Source organism: Anomalospiza imberbis, chromosome 13, assembly GCF_031753505.1.
Source record: "Anomalospiza imberbis isolate Cuckoo-Finch-1a 21T00152 chromosome 13, ASM3175350v1, whole genome shotgun sequence".
NCBI classification, from domain to species: Eukaryota; Metazoa; Chordata; class Aves; order Passeriformes; family Viduidae; genus Anomalospiza; species Anomalospiza imberbis.
The window spans coordinates 13194937-13218570 of NC_089693.1; the positions used below are offsets into that span (position 1 = coordinate 13194937).

Here is a 23634-nt window from a genome sequence, read left to right on the forward strand (position 1 = left end):
ACTAACACTAAACGGTTAGACATGACTCTAGAATCAGTATGCACTCAAATTGCCTGGAAATGCAGTCATCCTGCTAAGAGCATTCATTTTACCTTTCTGTTTTGTTTCCCAACTTCCTATTTTAGCTTTAATTCCTGCCTTTTGTTTCTTCTTTGAAGCTGCTTACTACAAACTCACCCTTTGAAAAAAAGCAGGATTGACAGACCTAAGACAACAGAAACACATGGGTTTGCCATAACTATGACATGTAATTTCTCAATATGAAAAAGAAAATAACTTTCCTGGGAAATCTAGAGGTTGCACATAAAAAGTGTGGGGGGAAATGACACCCAAATCAGATATTATGTAACAGAAGAGAAATAATTGAAGGAAGAAAGAAAAATAAGATAGAGACCAAATCAAAAAGCAGCCTTGAATTACTGATATCAAATCTGAGGAAGAAAATCCTTCCCTTTAGTATGAACACTGTAGCAGCAGTTTTAAGGATGATGGTTCAGAATTGCACTGAAAAAGGAGTCCAGACTCAAACTATTACCCCACAATTAAATAACAGGGAGGTTAAATGAGACTGAAACTGCCACATGGATTTGACACTATCAATAATTGATATGGGAAACCTAATAATCTCTCTATCCCACAATTGTTTTAACCATTTGACATTTAGAATCTCCCAGCAGGCATTTTAACATTTTAGAGAATGTGGATCAGAATTACAGCTTATACAGAATGCAATGATATTCTACAGCAATCATTCTGATGCTTTGGAAAACCCTGCAGAGTGGAAAATTACAGAACTGTATTTTTATGAGCTGCTAGCTTAGCACTACAACTTGGGTTCCTGAAAACACAAACCTAAACAATAATAATTTTAAAAAAATTTAAAAGGCCCAAATATTGCAAAAAACAAACAAGATTAGAAACCCCATTTCTACAGTGTGAAAGACACAAGCACAGAATATGAGCCAGGTTTGGCCATGAAAATTGACACTCCCTTTAGATAAAACTGATCCTTCACACCATGTGCTCCTCACATTTCAGTTCACAGAACAGTACTGTTGTATCTAAGTAGCAAATTTTTCTGAGGCATTAGCCTGCAAAACCCTTTCAAAATCATATTCTGAGTTTTGGAGGGATGAGAAAATGCTCTGTATATAGGGGTAATTAAAGAAAGCTTTCACTGATTAATAGCAAGAAGATCCCAGATGAGGTGATGGGTGAGGATTTGGGCCATCTGCCCTTTCTGCTGTTCTCCACTCATTACTTCTGCTCCGGACAAATCTTCTCCAAGGCCCTGACTGCTGAACTCCTTTGCACAGCTTACTGCAGTTTGCCTCCAACATAGTGCCAGACAATTTGGGAAACTGCTCTGCTAAAACTTATGGTCACCTTCTTGCAAAAACAATTACTCCAAGCCTACCACATACTTACTTCCACACTAAACTAAATAATGAGAGAGAAATGCAACAAAGAAGGTAATGGAAAATGTAAGAAACAAAGGTATGCTCTCATTTTTTCCATTCCTCTCTCATATTCTCACCAACTTGCACAGATATCTAAGAAGTGCATTGACTTTAGAGTCAATGAATTCCAATCTAAGATGCAGATCACCAGGAATTACTCTCCAGTCTCTGATAAGGGAGAAAATAAATCATTAGCCTCATATACAAAACCCATACTTATAAAATATGTCCAGTGTCTCCGCTTTAAAAACCAAAAATTTAAAAATTGCCCATTTCCAAACTACCCACTACTTTTCTGGTTACTGAAGAATGCTATAATCTAAAGGCAATGAAATGGAGAAGCAAAGAGGTCAACAGCCTGAGCACCCTTGAACAAAAGTTCCCTTGGAGATGTCAGCTGCAATCTCATTTGTTTCCTCTAACACTTTCAGGTCCCCCTGCTTCTTTCTTTAAAGCTCCTAATTCAGTGGCTGACAAATGATCATTTAAAAAATCCCTGTACAGGAATAACCAAGTCTGAATTTGCCCACTGAAGATCATTCAGCTCTCCATCATCTGGGCTGGGACTAGATTCTATAAAAGTGCTTATGGCCACACACAGGCAGCAGTTTTCACCACCAGCTTCTCAAAGTTAGGACCAGTCTGAAGTTTAACATGTAGTATTTTCTCTTCCTGAAATCCTGGAAGTCAACTGGGCTATTCTGGACCAGGTTTTTAGGGAAATGTATTCATTTATCCTTTCTTTGCTCCACTATATCCTTATTCCTTCACACTTACAGTATCCTCATAAAGTAGGAAAATATATTGTCTTCTCCACTGTCCTGGTTTCATGATATCCACATACAGAATAGAAGTTTTGTGAGCAAGTTTCTGATCAATTCCAGTGCAGAAAGTCAAGAGAAGAGGCCTCAAGTGGATGCATCTTGAAGACAGTTCACAGGAAAGGAGGAAAACCTTGATAAGTTAAGAACAAATAACTCAACACCATCACAATACATCAGGAATCTCTCTGATACTGATCATTTTTTTTCAAGGATAAAAGCAGTAATTTCTTCTCAGGATATACTGTACTTGAAGAAATATACTCTTTTCTTTTGCTAAACAGGCAGCACTAAGTTTTGGAAAGTGTTAACCTTAGCAAGAGAAAGAGTTCATAATTAGCATGTCCACTCAGTATGTTATGAAAAAAAAATCTCAAAACAGTTGAGGAAAACTGGCTCCTCAGAAGTGGATAATCACTCATCTAAAAGTTCTCTTCAATGCAGAAACACACATGCAGGAACAGAAAGGCACAATTTGACAAGGTGACTATTAGAATGTATTGTTGCCTCCTCACTTCAAACCACTGGAACAGACACAGACCTTGTTATTCATGCCATATTAACATAATTGTAACAATAAATGGGATCCTGGGCAGCAGCAATGTGCCAGAGAAAATAACAGGAGGATCCTCACTGACACACTACCAGCCCCTGAATGCCTTATTTAACACTTTTGCTCTCCTGCCCATCAGCTGCTCTTAGAGCCACACTGAGATGAGAATCCAATATTGCAATGCAAGGGCATGCAGCAGAATTCTCAATCTGTGAGGGAAGAAAGTACAGGGTAATACATCCAGGTCTTGCTATTCTACCTTGGTAGAATATTGCAGCTACCAATATTGCAAAAATGCCACCGCTCTTGCAGCTACATGCAAGCTACTCACATGAGTACACACATTGCCTTACTACACCTGAATCATTTAATAGGAGGCCAAAAATATACTACTACCACCCCTCCCAACAAAAGCAGACAAACATATCACCTCAGGAGTTATCACTAGCACTGTTTGAAAGGAATTAAAAGTTCGAGGCTTTGAAAAATGTGGCTCTATAGATTCAGCAGTTTATTGATGGTGTGACTGACATTCCTTACCGAACCATGTAAACAAGCATGAGAGATTTGATCTTTTCACTTCTGAAGGCATCCCAGCTGGGGTTTTCCCTTCTCAGTCTATCTATCATCCAGGCAACAGTGTGTGGCCCCAGAAGGCACAATAAATGCTAATGCACTTATCAAGGAATTCCCTTCTGCTCTTCTGCAGACAAGAAGCATAGGAAATAGGAGAGAAAAGGCACACAGTAAGCCACATTAACCAGCTTCAAAGCTGTTCTACTTGTGTGGCTGCACGCATTCAGGAGAAAGAACACACCACTTTCTCCCTTGCAACGACTGATTTCCTTCAGCAGTTTGCCCAGTGATTGCCTTCTAGTATCTATGCTTAATCCCACAGATGCCTTTCTTTGGAGTTGCTGCCATTCTGTGAAGAATTAGTTCTGCTTAATAGCCCAACTGTTGCATGGGGAACATCCAGCACAGTTTTGCACTTTACAACATGAAGACAAGGATCAGAACACAAGCAGGATTTTGCAACAAAAGGCATCTCCCTTCACAACTAATCTAATCTGGCATCCAAAAAGAAAAACCAAAAAACCCCCACAAAACCAAACAAAACCAACAAAAGCAAAATAAACCCACACAAATCAAAATAGAACATGAAAGATTTAAAGATTGACTGCTATGATTTCAAAGTTCCTCAAAGAACAAGAAAACTTTAATAATCGCTCAGTGCAACACAGAAGAGACAATTTCAGCACTTTGCAACAAAAGTCCGCAGCACCGGAAGCATAAATCTGCCCCATTCTGACCAATGAATTTCACTGCAGATGCCAGTAGAAGGGTAAGACCTCTATTTATTTGTCTTGTATCTCTATAAATTAATAAATGCTATCCCTGGCTAAAATAAAACAAGACCCGAAGCAGAATGCAAAACCCACTCTTCACCTCACTCTGCCTAGCTCATCAATCAGAGGAAGCACCAGAGAGCACATCCCAGGCCAGGAGAGGGGCCCCACACATTCCTGTGCTGCACCACCCACCCTGCGCCTTCGCTCACATCTGGGGGAAGGCAGAGGAAGGGGTTTCATTTCATACAGTGGCAAACTGACACCATCCCCACATGAATGAGTGTAAGTTGATATGGTGGTGCTGTTAAGTCTCCAGACTGTCAGAAATGCTATTCCTGAGAGATAGGAGCACTCTCCATTTTTTGCTTACAGTGTTTCAGAATCAGCATCCCAGGATGAAAGACCATTTCAATGCAAAACGCTGAGCAGGGGTGTTGGGAATTCAAGCCCTTCAGCCCCCTCTCCAAATGTCAACATTTCCTCATTCCCACGGGGAAAGGAAAGAAGAAATGCCTCCACTCTCAAGGGCCAAATGCCTGCAGCTCATTTCCCTGTCACCAAATGCCCACTACTGCATTACACAGTGCAGAGATCTCACCCAGGGACAGTTTTTCAGCAGAGTAGTAACTAACACTTAAAATCTGAATGTCCTAAACTTCAAGAGAAGCAGAGAGAAAATCAGAAACAAACATCACACAGAAAAAAAAAAAAACAAGCAACAAAAGACATTGTCAGTACTACCTATTTATTGAAGCTACTTAAATCTTCAAATTAGATTGAAGACCTGAAAAATTCTAGAGGTACAGGAGGGGGAAGTGCTTACAACTCTTGCAATTTTCATATGAAACACACCAGAAGTGCAGCTTCCAGAAAAAATTATTTTGCCTTCAATGTCTTTAGAGGAAGTCACCTTGCTATGGCTATTGACTGTTTGGGTGGGAAACAATTGTTGGACTCTTGGATTTCCAGTTTTCCCAGTCATAGCACAACCAAACAGCCATGTTCTACTAAGTAGATAATACATCTAATTATTAGATTACTTATATTTTCCAATACACAATGACAACCCATTTTTTCTTTCCATGATGTTTTAAAGCTCATTGTTTGTCTCCAACTCAAGGCCATGAATCAAAGCCACCAGGGAAGCGCTGAGTGAAGTGTTATCAGAAGCCCAGAGAAGCTGGTATCCCCATCTCAGACATCCTACTCCAGCCTGGAACAAGCAAGTCCCAAGCAAGGGGACTGATCCCTGGGAAATGCAGCTGCTGGCAGAAAAGGAATATCACTAGGCCTCCATGAAAGAAGGCTGCCTATTCAACAGGTGTTTTACTTATCCCAGATTTCTGACACATATGTAGAGGTGTATAACAGAGAAGCGTTAGCAAGGTTAGATTATCTCAGACTTCCATCTTCCCCTGTGCTTTTAAGGTAGTTAAGCCATTCATTTATCTTGACAAATACAAAATTCTCCCTTCTACCCCAAAAAAGGGAGAGAAAAAGATACAACAGATCAAGCTTCATTGTATTTTCTCCTAAATTATGCACTTGTTCTTCCATCAGCAGAAGTAAAATACCTTGGCCTGGAGCCAATCAGAAATCCCTCATAATACGTTCAATAAGCCAAACCAAAACAATACATAGCTTATGAGAGTGGGGAAAAGAAACTTGAAGGTCGTATTTCATCTGCTGCAGCTCATGGTGTTCATTCAGACAGAGGCAGAAGGTTAACTGGCAGGATCTCTCTCTAATGCCTGTTATTTCCAGTGGAAGGAGCTAAGCAACGACGCGCTTTGCTCAGTACTTCATGGAGAGGTCCAGCTAGGAAATCCTAATGCTAAGGAAACACAACCCAGCTGGAGAGCAAATGGGAAGAGGAGCTGGCAACACACTGAAGCTGAGACACACCTCCCTAGCACAATTCAATGTTGGTGTTTTGGATGCATTATTTGTAGAACTGAAAACATGATTCAAGTTTCATTATGCATGGAAATACATTCCTAGTTTTACAAAAAAGGGCAGTCTAAACCAGCAGAGGGAAAACAGTTCTCCCGAGAATTTAGAAAACGCTGAGTTTTTACAATAAACTATTGTTTCAGGTGAAAACAGGTACTAGATAGAAAATACAAGGTTCTACCTTCAGCTTTACCATCATCTGTGTTGTCTACAGGAAAGTAACTTATTCGTTTGATCCTGTTGGATTTATTTTCTTCTCACTTTTCTCTTCATCCAAAAAAAAGGTAACACACTGACCTTTTACTTACTTGACACTTTCCTGGATTGCTCAAAACCATATATGAGAGGTAGTTAGGAACATTAATACTCATACAACATACACATTAAATCTAAGAGTGAGATGAATAGTAATTAATATTCTTAACTCTGTCATATCAACCAATCACAAAAATCTATGGATTTTTTTGGTGGAAACACAGCAGGGTGGACAAATCACAGAAAGGACAGGGGGAAACAACAAAAAACAAACAAAAAAAAAAACCATATTGCACTGATGGAATTGAAATTATCTGTCCCTCTACATGAGTTCCACACTGCACTGATAAACTAAATCTCTCTTTGATTGAAGGCGGAATTAAAATGGAGCAATGCAGGAACTCTTCTGACCCAAAAGTAATCCACTCAATCATATAATGCATCCCCTTCCTTTTAGTAAAATGAATAGCCCTCCATAGAACCTTTTTCTTCCTTGACAAGTCCTTGACAGAAGAATGTGAATCTGGACAGTTAAATGAATCAATCACCAGCTGCTAGTCTAGGGCCAAGATGGTGAGCCGAGGGGCCTGCCAGAGTTCACTGACCACTGGTCAAAGCAGGACAAAGGCTTTGCCTCTATGAATAGTCTACTCCTGGGATCCAAAGGTCACTTAGCTGCCTTGGAAACGGTCCCCTTTGGTTATTTAAAGTTCTCAGGCTATTCTGCCACAGATATTATTGTTTCAGGTGGTCACCATCTTTCCCCATCACAAGTTTGTGAAAGGCCAGGCAACCATTATTTAGATAAAGGGAAGACAATGGTGAACACAGCAGCAACTAAATAGTGAGGAAAGGAACAATTAAAATAAATAAAAATAATGCTTTAGATTTCCCCATAACTCCAGCTTCTGAACAGGCCTGTGAAAAACATCCTCAGAGAAAGAAGGTCCCAGCACCCAAATGTACAGATCCCCAAGAGGATCTAGATGTACACACGGCAAGAGGTCTGGAATACTCCACTGCCTTTGAGATTCTTTACATAAATGTATCAGGAAAAGCAAGAAAATGAGGGGAGAAAACAGAATAAACAAACAAGTATTGGAGCTTTTCTCTAATTGTGACTGCAGGGCTCTATTACAAAAATCTGCCCTATGGCTCAGCATAAGACCTGTAGCCTAGCAAGGTGGAAGTCTAGGCTATGTGGGGGAGTAAATATTTGAGAGAAGAGACAGAGCAGATGAAAGAGGAGATGAAACCCACAGGTGTCAACTCCTCCACAGCACTGGAGCCCACAGTCCTGCCTGGCACCTCAAAAAAGCTCTTCTCCTCTGCACCAGCAATACACCTGATTTCACCTCAGTCAGATGACAGAAAGAGTAAATTTTGTACTGTCAAACAGCAGAGAGTGCATACTTGTGTGTATATATATATATATAAATTTTACCTGAGGACTATTATTATCAAGTTAAAGTTATTGCTAAATACATGCCCATATACCAGCCCATGTTTTGGTTGAATCAGAATGTTCTGACAAACTTACGTTTTTAAGAAGCTGCCACAAGACCCTCTGTTACAAAATTTTTTTAATGATATCCTGCCCATATAAAACTCTAATACTTTCAAGCATATTTATTTCATTTTTTAAATTACATACATCTTTAGATAAGTGAAGCTAATCCCTAAACTTTCCCCCACATTCTATATATCTCTTAAATGTGTGTATACACACATGATGAAAATTTACCAGAAATTGCTCAGAAGCTGGGAAACTGAAGAAATTACTCTGTTTATGTAACTGATTTGCTCTGTTTATATACATGCTTTAGGAAACAATACAAGTGCACAATCACACTTCCCCAACTATTCACAGCACCAAATGAATGGTGCTCACATACTGAGCTTCTATTCAATATTTTGTTTTCTCCTCTCTGTTCAGTGTGTGGCCTCATTCCTTGTTTATTACACTGTGTTAAACACTGCCCTCAACAGAGTTACCAGCTTCCTTCTGGCCTTCCCTGCAGGGCTCTGCACTACAGTTCTTCACAAATGTTACTGCATCCACTTTCACAACTTGAGATTACATTCTATTATTATTTGAATTTTACTGTTGGGTATGGACAAACATTTGGATGGGGGACTGAAATATTCACTAAATTCAGACATCCAAGACACAACACTGGTCCTTCACAGCACTCCATGTGCTGCAATCATGGACAGCTCCTCCAGCTTGTTGCAGCTCCAACTGACCAGACCTCAGAACCTCGTATCAAATATTGAGGTCATAAGAAAGACATAATCAAAGACTTCCCATGAAAAGCTGGGACAAGTGGACTAGTGTCACATATTGCAGAAGCTTCTGGCTGGAGCAGAATTGCATTTTTAATACTCTAAAGATCTCCAGACTAGCGATGCCTCAGGCATCACAAGGCATCCCTAGGAGATTATTCTTTGTCTTTCTGCAGTTCCCAAGGGAAGTCCAGGCCTGCTGGGTCCACATTCGATGTCCCGAAAGATCAGCTGCTCTGACGGGCACACTCTCTTGAGTCTGTCTTTGCCAGGTGCCCAGTCCTCTTCCACTCTGAACTTGTGCCCATGGCAATCTGCAAACGAGCCAAGCCCAGGTCCCCTCACTCCACAAGATTCTCCTCAGCACTCGCCTCTTCCCACCAATACCCTTCCTGACCTCTAGACACATGAGACCACTCACACCTCCACCTCACCCCCTTCCCCTCCTAAACTTCCTCTCCAGGTAATTAGAGCATTGTTTCCAGCCTTCAGTGCCAGCTGGTTTCTCCAGGCAGTGTTAGATCACACTTCAGCTCCTCATTAATGCAGAACAGGAAAAAAAAGCAGCTCTACATCTGTCCAGGACTGCTTAGAGGGAAAGCCCAGCTCAGTGTTCATGAGAACAGGCTCAGCACAAACATCACCTCCTGTTCTGAGCTAGTCAAGCTGAGTAAAGATGTGTGAATATATGCCAAAATAAAAAAAAAAAGTTTGAGATTTCTCTTTAAAACTTACAGGACAACCAATTCTAGTCACAGCAACAACAAAAACTACTTCCAGACACAAAAACCCCAAGAAGTTCCATCTCTCTGTCCCCTAAGTAGACATTTCCATGTTGTCCTAGTGATAAAAAAAAACACAGAGAAAACAGTTTCATCTTGAATTTGCTCTAGGGAACAGGATAAACAGTCCTGATGAAATATACTGTATTAGAAAAATTTAAAAACAGAGATTAATATTGACATGACAAAGTTCTATCCAAAATGTTAACATGTCAGAAAATTAACAACCACAGTTCTACAATATAAATATTTGGTAAATTTAAGATCAGACTCGCAATAGCCCCCTTGGAATAAGATCACCATTTGTACACTGATTTTTTTTCTTCCCCCACCAAGAATCATTATTAGAAGCATCAATAGATTTCATCTCTGCTATGCAAAAATAAAGTCCAGCAGATGATTCTTTCTTGGGGCAGGCAGCGGGATGACTTTTTATGCCTTCTTAGAAAATCTTGGAGTATTTTTCCCATTGATAGAATTCTAGGCTCTGCTGTTCCTTCAGAAATATCCTTGCTAAGAGGACTACAGCCAGACCATGCTAACAATTCAAACCTATGTCACCTTACCTAGGATAAATATTTCAATTATTTTAAATCAACACCTTGGTGAGGTTACCTTCACACGACTATTTCTTGACATGGTCAGAGCTCATCTACCAGGCAGCAGCTGCCAAAAACAGAAGACAAGCTCTTCCCAGATAGACCCAAAGCCCCGCGCCCTACTCCTGCCTACCCACCTCCAGCAAACTAGTGGACTGATTAAACTTAACTTCATGTTTCACTGCAGTTTCTTTTTTTTAATAACTTCATGTTTACATAATGAGTGGATTTTCATATCTACTATACACCAAAAACCCCACAGGCTACTTACTACTAATGGAGGTCATTAAAGAAAATGTCAACATTATAAACATTCATCTAAACACAAAGCACAGATTTTGAACATGCTTCATTCTCCCAGTAGGATCTACTTCAGGATCTCCTCTGGTGCACAAAGTGTACACAACTCTGAAAGGAAAGAAATACTGTTTCTAAACTATAGCTAATAAAATTCTTCATGAAAAATATTTCCTCTGCTCTAAAAAGTGACCCTTTTCAATAAAATCTCAGACCATAAAGGAGTCTAATCTACTACCATGTGCCCCATAATTATACCTATTTGCAGATTAGATATGTTGCCTTTCATGTATAGAGTTTCCTGCAGCTATTTTATGATAGATAATATAAGGGTTCCTTCAGTATGTACAGGTTTTTTTATTATTATTGTGTATTTATCTTAAATAAATCCATGCAAAACCAGTAATAATATTGAGGGGGAAGGGAGGATAAAGCCCTGTTTAGATTTCAGGGATTCACCATCTGAAAGCTTTTATTCTTCCACAGTGAAGGAAAGTTATGACCTTTGACATGTGGCCATGGTGCCAAAGAAACTGCTCATAAATGTGTGTCAGTAAAGAAGCAGAAATCAATAAATTCATTTAATCCAGTGAACTATTATGTAGTGAGACACAATATATTTTCAAGAGCCAACTGCTCTATTCTTTCGCTAAAAAGACAAAGATTTTATGCAGTGGGTTTTTTGGATATTCAATGTTTTGATGGTATCTTAGACCCTCTAATGAATGTTTTGGTCAGTTATGGCACAATTTGTTAGCCCACTCATTTCTGAAAGATCCCCGATACAGCTGGATTCAGGTAGCACAAGAGGAGCACTAGAAGGCAGGCAGATATCCTATTAACTACCTCTACCAGAGACAGCTATCCCACAGGAATCAAACACTGGCAGGTGTTAAAAGTGTGCATTTTTTTCTACACTGGGTGCTCAAGAGCAGAAAAAAAATGAAATATTGTTCATCATTCCAAACAAAGAACTATTATAAAGGCTTTCAGCAATGCATCTGGTCACCTACCAAACACTGTAAGAATCAGCAGTAAGCAACGCTGGGTAAAGATTTTGACCATTAAAAACAAGTACTAACTGCCACGTGCTGGGAAGGTCACAAAACTCCCAGCAATGCCACCAAGAATTCCACAGTTAATTTCTTGTACACTATGGGATAAAACTGAGCTGCCTTCCTGGCACAGACTGACTGAACTAATACAAGCAGGATCCACTTTCAACCTCTATTGAAGATCAATGCTAAATCTGCTTACAAACTGTGGGCTACAGCGGTGTTTGCATAAATAAGCATTAAAAGCAAGAGGGGAAAAAAGAGCTGATCATATGCTCACTTGGGCTTTCGGACAGGAGGTGGGGGAAGGAAGTTTCACCCTTGTAATTTGGGACATGCTAGGTACAAAGTTTCTCCTCAGGCAAAATGACAGAGTCGTGCCAGAACTCCCAGAGAATATTTCCAGTTAACATCAATTTACCGGATGTCACAGACAAGTTTAATGAACAAAATGATAAATGTCTGTCATTGGCTTCATAAAGTCAACGAATTCTCATTACAAAGAACATACATAATGCACAGCTCTGCCTGAGGCACAGGTTACAGTTATTAGAGGTTTACTAGAGATCTTGATGTGGATGGTGAAATGGTAATTTAATCATTTACCCTAGTTATTTTGCTGATAAGTCATCTAAGCAATTTATTAATATGTTCAAGATTGTACAAGCAGGAGTGAGCATTGAAAATCCTTCTGCATGTTCAAAGACTTTAATTTTAAGGTTTCTTTGAAAAGATAACGGGTTATTTGAAAACTTCCAGTTGTAACAAGTTGGAAAGCAAAAAACAATACTGTGTAACACTGATTTGGTTTTATTGTACATTATTTCAATGCCTATTAAAACACCTTTTTCTTAATCAAAATTAGTGTCTGATTTTAAGTGACAGGCAGACCACCTGAGACAAGGTATTACACTTCTGTAGAATCATTTTTACCTCATCTAAATTTGGGGTCAAAACTGACCTCAAAGTATCTTATGACATTTCCCTCCTCTGCCACAGCTGTGAAAATAAGCTCCACTGGAAAACAGCACCTCCATCCAGGCACCAGACAGGAATAAGGAAGGAGGGTCACCAGAAGCAGTTTTGCAGATCCAAAGCAATGATGCACATACATGACAATTTATAAGAGAAAACAGAAAAAACAAAAACTAACTAAATGCAGAAAAATCAGCCTGCACATGACGTGAGAAAGAAGAAAGAGTGGGAACATGGGAGAGAACACAAATGATGAGAAAATTTTCAATGTTAGAACAGATCAGCAAATTAAAATCTTTGCTATTTGCTATGTTTTCCTCTGTGTTTTCCTCTCCATTTTAAGGTGTAAAGGAAGTGTCTTGATACAGCTTAAAAGAGCAGACAAACCCACTTTGTAAAATGTGGCGATATGGACATGCTGATAGATAACTATTATGATTTTAGAGGGAGAAGTCAGAGCATTGCTACTTCACATACTGCAAAGGCTGAGATGTAACCTGGTTTTCTAAACTTATTTTAACTTGTTTGGGCTTTAATCTGAAATGGCTCAAAGAAGAGCCAAGAAATCACCAGGAATGATGAAGGTTTCACACAAGAAATTCTGGTCTACTGGAATAAGAACAAACAATATCATCAATCAATGTGATCAGATGAAGATACTAAAAATCAAATTTGAAAACATAAAGATGCTTCTGTTCACGGGATCCTCCCCAGTTTCCAACATTCATTCATCACTATACACAAGATGCACACCACAAGCTGTAAAGACTTATTTTAACTTTCCCCCCAGCTATGTATTAAAAGAACACACGATGACATGTTTAATGCTTGTAATAACTTACCTCTTATTACCTCTTGCAATAAAGTACCTCTTATGCCTGGTCAATCAGTAATTATTTCTTTTAAAATGCTCTCTCATCAGCAAATCATTTCAAAATTGAACTACTGCACCTCAGAGCTAAAGAGCAAATTTCTAACACACTTCTAAGCCAAGGTGAATTACTGCTATTATTAAATTCTAAATCATAATTTTAGCATGTTCTGAGGCTAGAGAACTACAACAAGGTAAGTTTTGCTGCTTTGTCATCAATACACCATTCAGAGTAGCTTGCAGCTAAGACAGACTTTTCTCCTTTCTAGAACACTGGGTTTACTCCAAGTTGCAATTCCAAAGTCTCACACCCAAGACTTGTCACCCACGCCGCCATCTACCTAAAACATGTGCTTGGCAAAGATGTTCCACATCAGAACACAGATACAGTGAATTGCGATGTTTGAGATAAAACCCATCTGACCACCAGTCCCCTGATATCAGTCAGTACACAGCAAGTTTTCTTCCTAAGATTCTGAAGATGGGAAAATATATCAAAGACCTTCTCTGCAGTTGGCTTCATGCTTTTCACGACACGTTTCTGCCACCATTCTGAAACAACAACCATCTCTACTCCTCACTTTCCTGGAGAATTGTACCAGGACTCTGGCAGCAGACACTGCTTTCAAACATGGTTTTTCTCCGAGGCTGGAGGTGTCATTTGCCCAGCAGAATTCTACCACTGAAAAATGTGGTAAAATACAAGTCAAAATGTAGCTGTCAGGTCTTGAGAGGAAGAGAGTTGATCGTCGTTTTCTGTTTTGTGTTCCAGGAGTCATTCCTTTCCTCAGAGCTTTGCCCACGTCTAGAACTTTCAAATAATTTATGAGAATAAGGGTGTATTCTCACCACTTCAATCAGGAGAGGAAGTTAGTTAAAACAGGTATAAATGCAAGAGTTATGACTACAGAAGGTTAAACAAATCCACTCTTTGCTGACTTTCTTCCTCCCCAGTAACCCTGCCAGAGATGGTGAAGGTGAAGTAGTGTCTTGGTACATTGCAACTTTTGCTTCAAATGATTAAATCCTGATAAATGCTTTGGATATAAAGCTTGTTGTCAGCATTCCTATGTCTTTTATAACAAGTTCATTTTCAATATTTCATTTCTCACATTACGTTCTACTGCTCTGACATCCAGTAAACAAGCAGCTACTTACTGAATACTATTGCTAGAATGTTCAGGCTAGAAGCAAACTTGCTCAAGCTTAGCTACCAAATAATTTACAGTTTTCTCATCAGCCAAAGTCAGAAGAGACCCTAGCCACAGTGGGAGTTTTAAAAGTTGTTTAGTGTAATACTGGCTACAGAAAGACCCAGGAACCCTGCAATTTTTACCCCATAAAATACAAAGATTACACATTCTGTCATTGTTGGGTTTTGATAATAAGAATCTAAGTGAACTTCAGGAGCAGACCTGTCTGCCTCTGGGGAAATAATACCAAGATTCTGTTTCCCTATATTGCAGATGCTCTGATATGTCAGAAACATTTACCAGAACTACAAGAGATGGGCACTTGAGAAACAAGCACTTTAAACAGGGCCTTGAGATGTTAACTGTATTATCCAGATGCAACTTAGTTTATTTTGTCTTTGACGGTGTTTATGTTGCTAAAAAAAAACACTTCCCCTCACCTAAGACCAAATTTGATTTCATTTTAAAAAACCAACAAAACCAACAGAATTATTATTGACTGTTATGAAACAAAGTAAAAGCAGCAGAAAAAAACATCTGTCTAGTAATGCTTATTTATATTTTCCTCTGATAAATTAGGAAGGCCATCTCCCTCCAGAATTTTTACATACAGAATAAAACAGAGGAAGAGTTTACAATAATTCCATACACTAAGGCAAAAGCAAACTGTCCATACTCAGGTGGTTTCAGAGACATCTCTTCTCTAAGTCTGCTGTTTATGTTTTTAAAAAGTAACCATTTAATCCATACACCCAAAAATTGTTTCCACTACAGATGCAGGTTTTGGAAGGCTGCCAGATGGATTTCAAACTCCCAACACAAATGATCTAGAGCAATTTTTTTTTTCAACCTCTAACTCAATAGCTGAGACAATCAACTTTAAAATGTAGACATTGCTTAAAATGCCGCTGCTTAAAAGCTACCTAGAGGTTGACCTTAGTAACTAATGTTGACCATACAACACACACTTACTCAACAAAATGTGAAGTCTTGACATTGTTGATTACTTTTTCACTTAGGTGGTGATTACCAGTTATAAAGACTGGAAGTAATCAATCCCAATTTAACAGCTGGGCCTATTGATGAAACAAAAACAAAAAAAAAGATGCAAAACTAAATAAAGATTAGGTCCACAATTTTGGAGATAAAGTGTGGAAAAAAAAACAAAATGCTGAGGAAAATAAACAAATACTAAGCACAAGTTTGTCCAACAATGGGCATGACCATATTTCTGTAGGAAAACGCTTAGTAACTTTTAAATTCTTCCTCCAAGATTCTCTTTTGTCATTGTCTTAAATTGTTCTGCACACCATCAATAGCCACAGCTGTTAAATTGTGAAGACGTGACAACAAGTCTCTAGGCAAACAACTGCTCAGAGTGAGATCCTTTTCTTTAGGATAATCAGAGCTGGCTGACAAAAGGGGGCCTTACTGAATGCCCTTTCAACATTTTCTACACCAAGAAATGCAGAGAAAAAGGGAGGGGGAAGAAAGAGAGCAGTGGGGGGGGAGCACCACACTGCAGGAACAGAACAGCATCTTTTGCTGCCATACATTGCTTTGCAAGTAGGAGAGGAATCTCCATAGGTTTGTGCACACAGCACACGCAGAACTTGCACCAGGTGAGGAGTGAGTGCTTTTGGCTACAGCTCTGAACAGCATCTAGCACAGCACCGTGGCTTCCTTCAGCATTTCTCATGTAGGTGAAGGTTTTATTAGCTACAGAGTGCACTGCCAAAAAGATTGAGCATTCTTTTAAAAAAGAAGCTAGTAAAAACGTTATACATTGTAAAGTTACGCTGATAAAACTAGTAAATAAACCCTAACAGCTTTGGTCTGACTAGCTAGGAAGAAAAGCAAGGGCATGGAAGGCCTCAGTCTGGCATTAGGCTTGACACAAATTTGAAACTGAGGTGTTGAGGAAACCCATAAAAAGCTCACCTCTCAAGTGACATGGTAGTGGAAACAAACACTGCTCATGTGCCCTAAGCAAAGTTCTATACATTGTTTTTATCTTGGTGACAATATAAAAGCCCATTCCTCATTCTGTGGAAGAGCTCTTACAAGTGCAGCCCAGTCATTGTTGAAGAAGGAGGGAATGCCCTGGTACCAACAGCAAAAAAAAATAACTAATGGTTATGTCTTAAAAGGATGCTGATAACTGTCTTCTGTTAAGGTGCTGCAGGACTTCAGGTCAAAAGGCGCCTGGGGAGTTGTAAAGGAAAATATTGCAATAAAAAGGGTTAACAAGATAGTATTTCCCAGTTTTCTTATTTCTTCAGGCTATCTCAGTTAAAGAACAAAAATCTTTCTGTTCTTTATTGTTATCAACTGACATTGCTGACTAAGACATTGGAACCTCATCCTCCTGCCTAAAAACACTGGAATTTAAATGCACTAATAATCAGCCACGTGCACTCTCAGCTTAGAAACAAATTTTCCTCTCAGGACATTCAATCAACGAATCAAAGCAACAGCAGTAGGGCAGCACTCGTCAAAACCCAGACCACCAGGTTCCTGGAGCTGTCTGTAACCACACCAGTTCTACAGCATTAAGACTTTGCTCTGTTTCAATACAATACTATTTCCTACAGCTGCCATCTGCCATTTCATTTCCACCTCAGTCCAAAACCACTTCTGCCCCCTAACACCACCCTTCTTTCTCACAATTTGTACCTCTCTCCACTGCTATTTAAAGTAATTAAACATAACTGTGAGTTCTATATGCACTTGGAAGACACCTGAAACGACAGATTCCATGGAAAGCAAAGACTTTATTGATAGACCACAGCTATAAATCCTGTTAAGGCAATATACAAGATTATTTTTAAAAAATCAGTAGCAGAGGGGCAAGTTTTGCCTACACTTTTCACAAAGGCCATAGTTTGATGAGTGTAAGTTTCATTAACCTTCCCCTGTCCCCAGTAATTCTTTCCACCTCCACTTCAGTCCTCTCAGTTACACCAGTGCAATCACTGAGTGGCTCCAAGACAAACCATTATCGGAGAACTCACCTGGGTTAAACACCATCTCTTGTTTTAATTCTATTATTGTAACCCAGACCAGTTCCCTGTTCAGTTAGCTACACATGCAGCTGTGCCCACACAGGGAACAGCACAATGCCAAAACGGGAACAAACGGCTGGAACTGCTAAGGAAACATGATTGTCACAGTACAGAAAGAGGCTCAGCTGGATGCACTCTTCAGTGCAAATATTCACTGCAAATGCACTATTCAGAGCAAAAGATGCTATTAGGCTACAAAAACATAAATATGGCCAATTATTGGCAGGACAGTGGGATCTGAAGTCACATCACTGCCAAAGCAGGTAAGCAAAGTTCTGAATTTCCCACCAAGTACAGCCTGCTCTGTGTAAAGGGCCCAGCATTGCAGAAGCTGCAGTGCAGTGGGCACGCACACAGTTTCCCTCCAGAAGCATGTTCCCAGAAACCTGCTTGCATCACCTTTCACTCTTGTGAAATGTAGAAGCCTGTACAAGAAGAATTAGGCTTACATTTCTTCTAATACACAAACATTAAAATTAACTCAGCCAAGTTACAAGAGGAGAAAGGGTTATACAGGAATGCTGTTTATGTACCATCCAACCATCTCAAGACTTCAATTTCTACTTTTTGTGAAAAGGACATAACCAGTGAGCGACCTATCCAATCACTGCCCAATGTCCATGTTACCAGCTTCAGAACATGATCTACCTTCTCCATTTCTCCTGAATAATATTTTATTGGAAGTCTAGCCTTATTTTTAGACAGAATCTTAGTTAACTGTGGTTGAATAATCAAAATTTTAAAGTGCAGGAAAACAAAAATCTCAGTTTATTTACTTTTGATTGATTCAAAGTTGTGCCAAAAGGACTTTCTCTGAAGTCTATGTTCCCTTTATATTCTGTTTAAAGAGATCTCTCTCAGTAGCAGTGGCAAAAGTTGAATTTTGAGTAAGTCATGCTTTTAAGTAGTACCATTTTCCCCTCACAAAGAAGCAGACAGGACCTCCTCCTCTGCCCCCACATCAATCAGCCAGCTTTGGAAGTAACTACAAGCATGTACTGAAACTAATATTTAGTTTTACCTAAGCACTACCTCAGCACCAGAGTTTCCTTTTAAAAAAGTAGGGGGATCTCTCCAAAAAAAAGCCCTAAATTAGTCAAATTCTTTTGTGCATGGATGAACAACAGGAAAGCAAAGCCTTGGGGCCTCTGGGGAGGAACCCTGTCCCTGCAGACCTACTCTGATGTGCTCGGGAGATAAGGCTCCATAGTGACACTTAAGGAAAGGCCTGCTCACATTTGAATTTCTGCATTCCTCAAGAACAATTCATGGCAATCACTAACTTTGCAGAGGAGCTACATGAAAGCTTTGGCCAATGAATGAGGGTCATCTGCTCTTTATCACAAGGGTAAACCTCATCCTGGCCAGTTTCTAACCTTTTAACCCTGTGAATTCTTAATTTGCACATGAATAATGGAATTCTTGCCAAGAGTGCAACCTTCAGCTTCCAGTTTCTAACTTTAGAAACCAAAACCTGATCTCTTTGTGTGTTCAGATCTTAAACTCTTGGACAGATTAAAGTTTTTGATTTCCAAATGCAACACTAAACATTACAATTCTGAAGCAAAAGATAAGCTTATTGGCAAAACCTCTGACCAGGCAAAGTAAAAGAACATCCTCACACCCTGCTGCTACCAGTAACTGAAGAGAGCATTTGCTTTTTTCCTCCAAAGAAAGAATGCCCATTTAATGCCTATTCTCCACCTGTTTAATATGTATAGCTCCTTCTGTATCCTGACCACAAGGTAATTTGCCTTTGCAGCAACCGACAACTTCTTCTAAAAAGAAAAATTGTAAGACTACAAAATCCCCCCCAAGACCTTCATTTATTTCACTTTAAATGTCTGCAAAGTTCAATCAGTTCATGAGAGCTGGCAGAAACACTGTGAAAATGAGAGAGAAAACTAATTTTGCATGTGTTTTATGGGCTCCAAATTATCACAATACAAATTATTGCCCAATTTCACAGCTTTACTGTAAAGATGACATTCTGAAACGGGTCAGATTGGTGCATGACTAAAAAGAAGAGACTGCTACACAGGATAACTTCATGTTTGGCCACTAGTTAACCACTTAATCACTAAGTCAACAACACCTACTGTGATCATTATGGATCCGCTATCTCTTCCAGTTTTCTCCAGCAGCCATAGAAAGCCTTTCAAGTATTGAAACAAGAAAAAGAAACCTTTTGTCACAGTCTTACAGAGAAGGGGAGGGAGGAAAAAAAAAGGGCTGCAAAACAAGAATCTCACTCCACAGCACTCAAGCTATTGGTTCACAAGACCTTGGTGAAAATCAGCATAATTAAACCACCTTTCTGCTGAAATAATGTGCATGTGAGAAACAAATATTTACAGAAGTTCAGCTGTCTGAATAAAATCAAATAGTACAATTGCATTACCATGCTATTCTACTATAGTGCTCTGTACTATTCCAGAAGTTCTCTGGTATTAAGCATAGAGCTCATTCTGTAATGTCTCAAATTTAAAGTGGCCCTGAATTTTCCAGTCCTACCCACAGAATCCATCAGCCACTGCTTAGCTTTATGTTGGTTAACAACAACAAAAAAAATCCTATCCTCTTCAGGAGGGTTTTCTTCTCTAATTTTTAATCATGCTGACATTCTGAAACTTAGTGAGGTTAAAAATTTTAATACTTCGTTTTCCACCATTTTACCAAAAGCACCCACGAATTACATAGTCTCTCAATCCTGTATATGAGCAAGATAAAAAATAATATGTAGGCAGGTTTTTGAAACTGAGACTTGAGAGTTTCACATTCTTACAGCATGTGAAAACTCAGCACTCACTTGGAGCCACCTGCTTCCAGGATGGTTTTGAACCACCCAGTGCTCTGGCTTACTGAACAAGGTTTTTCACACCTTCCTGGGGGATCTTGTGGACAGTATTTAGAATCAGATCAGTAGCACACAGAAAAAAAACTAACAAATGTTAACATTCACACATTTTTTAATGTAAGATAATATAACAATTTCATATACTAGTTTCAGATTGAATTTAGTAAAAGCTGCAACTTAGAAGTAATGTCAGGTTTTCACAGAGGTACCAGCACTAGTTTTATTCAACTTGCTACTAAGAACAAGGTCGAAGAGGTCATAGGAAGTCTTTTCCTATTAGATTAAGTTCATCAGTTAAGTCCCATTAAAGAGGGAACATGAGAAGACTACATAAACTGTGTACTCTCTGTGTTATACTTTCTTTGAAATGGAAGTTTTCTTTACTTTGCCAAAATTTACTTTTCTTTGAAAAGTGCATTCCCATGTACTTTTGGGAAGCAAAGGGAGATCATGTTGTAGAAGTAGTCTAGTGGCAAAGCTCTGCTCAGCCATGGAAAAAGGCGCAGCATTCCGTTCCTCACACACATCTCTTGCTCAATGTTTAAAGATGATAGGAAAATGGAGGGCAACAAACACCCGGGGTCAGTCTGTTAAAGCCATAAAGGCACTTAGACACAACTATTTCCTTCACCATGCACCCAGCAGTAGAGAGTCACTCCAGAAATGCAACTCTCCCTTCCCAGTGGAACCACATAACAGGCCCTTATGGGAGGTCCCAGAGGAACCAAAAGGGACAGCACCCACATCTGCTTGGCTGAACATGTCAGAAAAGCAAGGCCTTACAGTTGCCCAGAAAACTTTTCCCCTCTTCTCTCTCCCAGAGATAAACATCTACATTAATCATTTCACCCTGCTCCAAGATGGCACAACACCACGTCAAGCTACTGAACAAGGAAATTCTTTTTTTTTTTATCAGATCTGTAGATGACCCTTGTAAAGCTGCTAGAACAGCACTTGGGAAACAAGACGCAGGACTTCTGTAGCCAGCATGACTGCATCATCACCACCTGCTCCAGAGACCATAAGCCACCCACACAAGGCACCACTCCCCAAGAGGTCTCACAGAGGTTCTGTGCCTCTTCTGCCACATCAGGGACCGAAAAAGGGACCACCACAAGTTTTTCCCATAATCTATATACATTTAAAAATAAAGTTCTCTAGAATTACTCTATAATTTTGCACTTTAACTTTTCAGGTACATAATCTAAAGGATCGGTTGTTGTGTGCTATTCAGGATATTGCTGTCACAAACTCAGGAGCAGATTAATAAACAAGAGCTGGGACTTACTTGCTAGTGTGAGATGACTTTTTTGACTGAGGATGGCCCCATGTTTGTTCAGAGCTAAGCACTGGTAAAATCCTTCATCAGACAGTTCTCCCCTCTTTCCTTCTACCTCACGGATATACAACGAGCCATTGGATAAAGTGTAGATCCGTTCATTTTCAGACACTTTGCCTCCATTTTTCAGCCATGTAATAGTTATAGGAGCTTCACCACGGGCTTGGCAGTCTAAAACCACCGGATCCTTCCTTGACACAGTAACGTCCTGAGGCTCTTTCACAAAAAACAGTTCACTAAAGCACCAAACTCCTAAGAGAGGGAAAAAAAAAAAAAAAAAAAAAAAAAGAAGGATTTTTTGTTTTTTGCCCGTAAGGACAGACATGTAAACAGAGACATGCAAGTTACCAAGCGCACTGTGAGCTGCGAGTCATCCCGCGGAACCGCAGCACGAGGTGAAGCCACCGCTACCACACACGCTCCGAGCGCTCCCAACTCGGACAACTCTGGGGAAACTTGGTACTGACTCCAAGCGGCGCGAAGCCCCCAGGCTGGAAAAAGGCAACGAGCCAGAGAACCAGCGCCTCCCACACCGAACCGGGCACCGCCACGGCACGGGCGGGGGCGCGGTGACCCCGGGGGCCGCAGGGCGCGGGGAGCGCAGCGCCGGGGCGGCCACACAGGTGCGACCGCTCCGCCCGGCCCGCTCGCTAATTTTACAAGCTTGCCAAAGCAGCCGGAGTGGGGCGCGTCGTAAAAAGGCTGATTTTACAAGGAATCGTTACCGAAAACCTCTCACCAGAGCGCGGAGGGGCCGCGCACCGCCCAAGCCCCTCACGCCCCCCCCCCCCCGCCCCGTCGCGGCGCGAACAAAGCGCGGAGCCACCGCCGGTTCCCGTTCCCGCTCCCTCCCCGCCGGTGCCGCCGATGCCGGATAAATAAAGCCACGTGCGGCGGCCGCAGCGGAGCCGGGGCGCGGGCGGACAATGGGGCGCGGGCCGGCCAGACTCACCTGGCAGCGGGAGCAGCAGCAGCAGCGCCCGCAGCAGCGGCCGGCGGCGGAGCGGCGCCATTCAGCGGGACGCGGCTGGCATGCCCCGCCGGCCGCTCCACAGACCGGTCAGCGGGCGAGGGGAGGAGACTGGGGACGGACGGAGCGGCCCCGGCGCGCCCGTCCCGGCCCTACTCTCTGCATCTCGTCTCCATTGGCCTTTGGGGAGAAGAGGGAAGAGGGGCGAGGGGCAGGGCCGGCCGGAGGAGGGAGGGACGGCCGGCGCTGGACGGGGCGGGCCGCAGGGCGGGGGTCGCGGCGGACAATGCGGCGGGGCGGCAGCGCCGGCCGGCCGCGCGCACGAGGGGCCGCGGGCTCCGCCGCCATCTGGGCCGAGCACGGCCCCGCACACGCGGCCCCTCCCGGGCGGCACCGGGACCCGACGGCAGCTCCGCCGACCCCCGAGCCGGGCAGGCGCTGCCGGCTGTGGTACTTGGCGGGCGGGCCGAGCCTTCCAGCCGCGGCTGGAGCTGCCGGCCATGCCTTCTCCCGAGACGCCGGGCTCCCCCCGAACGCCGCACGGCTCACCGGCGTGGCGAGCATCGGCAACACGTGCGCTGGACCTGGCGCGGCGTTACTGAAGGGCTGTGCCAGAGCTCCCCGCCCAGAGCACCGAACCAGAGGAGGTGCTGAGCACTGGACCCTGCACCGCCCAGCGCAGGTGCAGAACTGTCCAGGTGTGCCAGAGCATCCTCACACCCAGATAAAACCGGCCTTCTCACATATGCAGACAAATGTTTGACTTGAGGATGGACATCGATCAGAAATAAAAAGCCAGTTTTGGTAGTAGTTCTCACTGAGCCCATCCTAAGCACCAATAAAACCACTTCCAGCAGGCCACATGGGACAGCCCTGCGCTGTCGAGGATGAGCTGCCCTTTACTTACATTCTCAGAAAACATTACAAAGTTTTACATCTCCCTTAAGTTTA

General features: G+C 41.4%; 1 protein-coding gene across 1 annotated transcript in view; it reads right to left on the reverse strand.

Moving 5' to 3' along the window:
• The window catches only part of PRTG (protogenin), a 75375-nt gene extending 52548 nt beyond the window's left edge, over window positions 1-22827 (reverse strand). Inside the window, exons 1-2 of the mRNA XM_068204023.1 lie at window positions 22666-22827; window positions 21663-21965 (exon numbers count right to left, since the gene is read on the reverse strand). Coding sequence (XP_068060124.1) covers window positions 21663-21965; window positions 22666-22726 — 364 coding nt within the window. The 5' untranslated portion in view covers window positions 22727-22827. The remainder of the gene's footprint in view (window positions 1-21662; window positions 21966-22665) is intronic.
• Window positions 22828-23634: the final 807 nt, after the last annotated feature.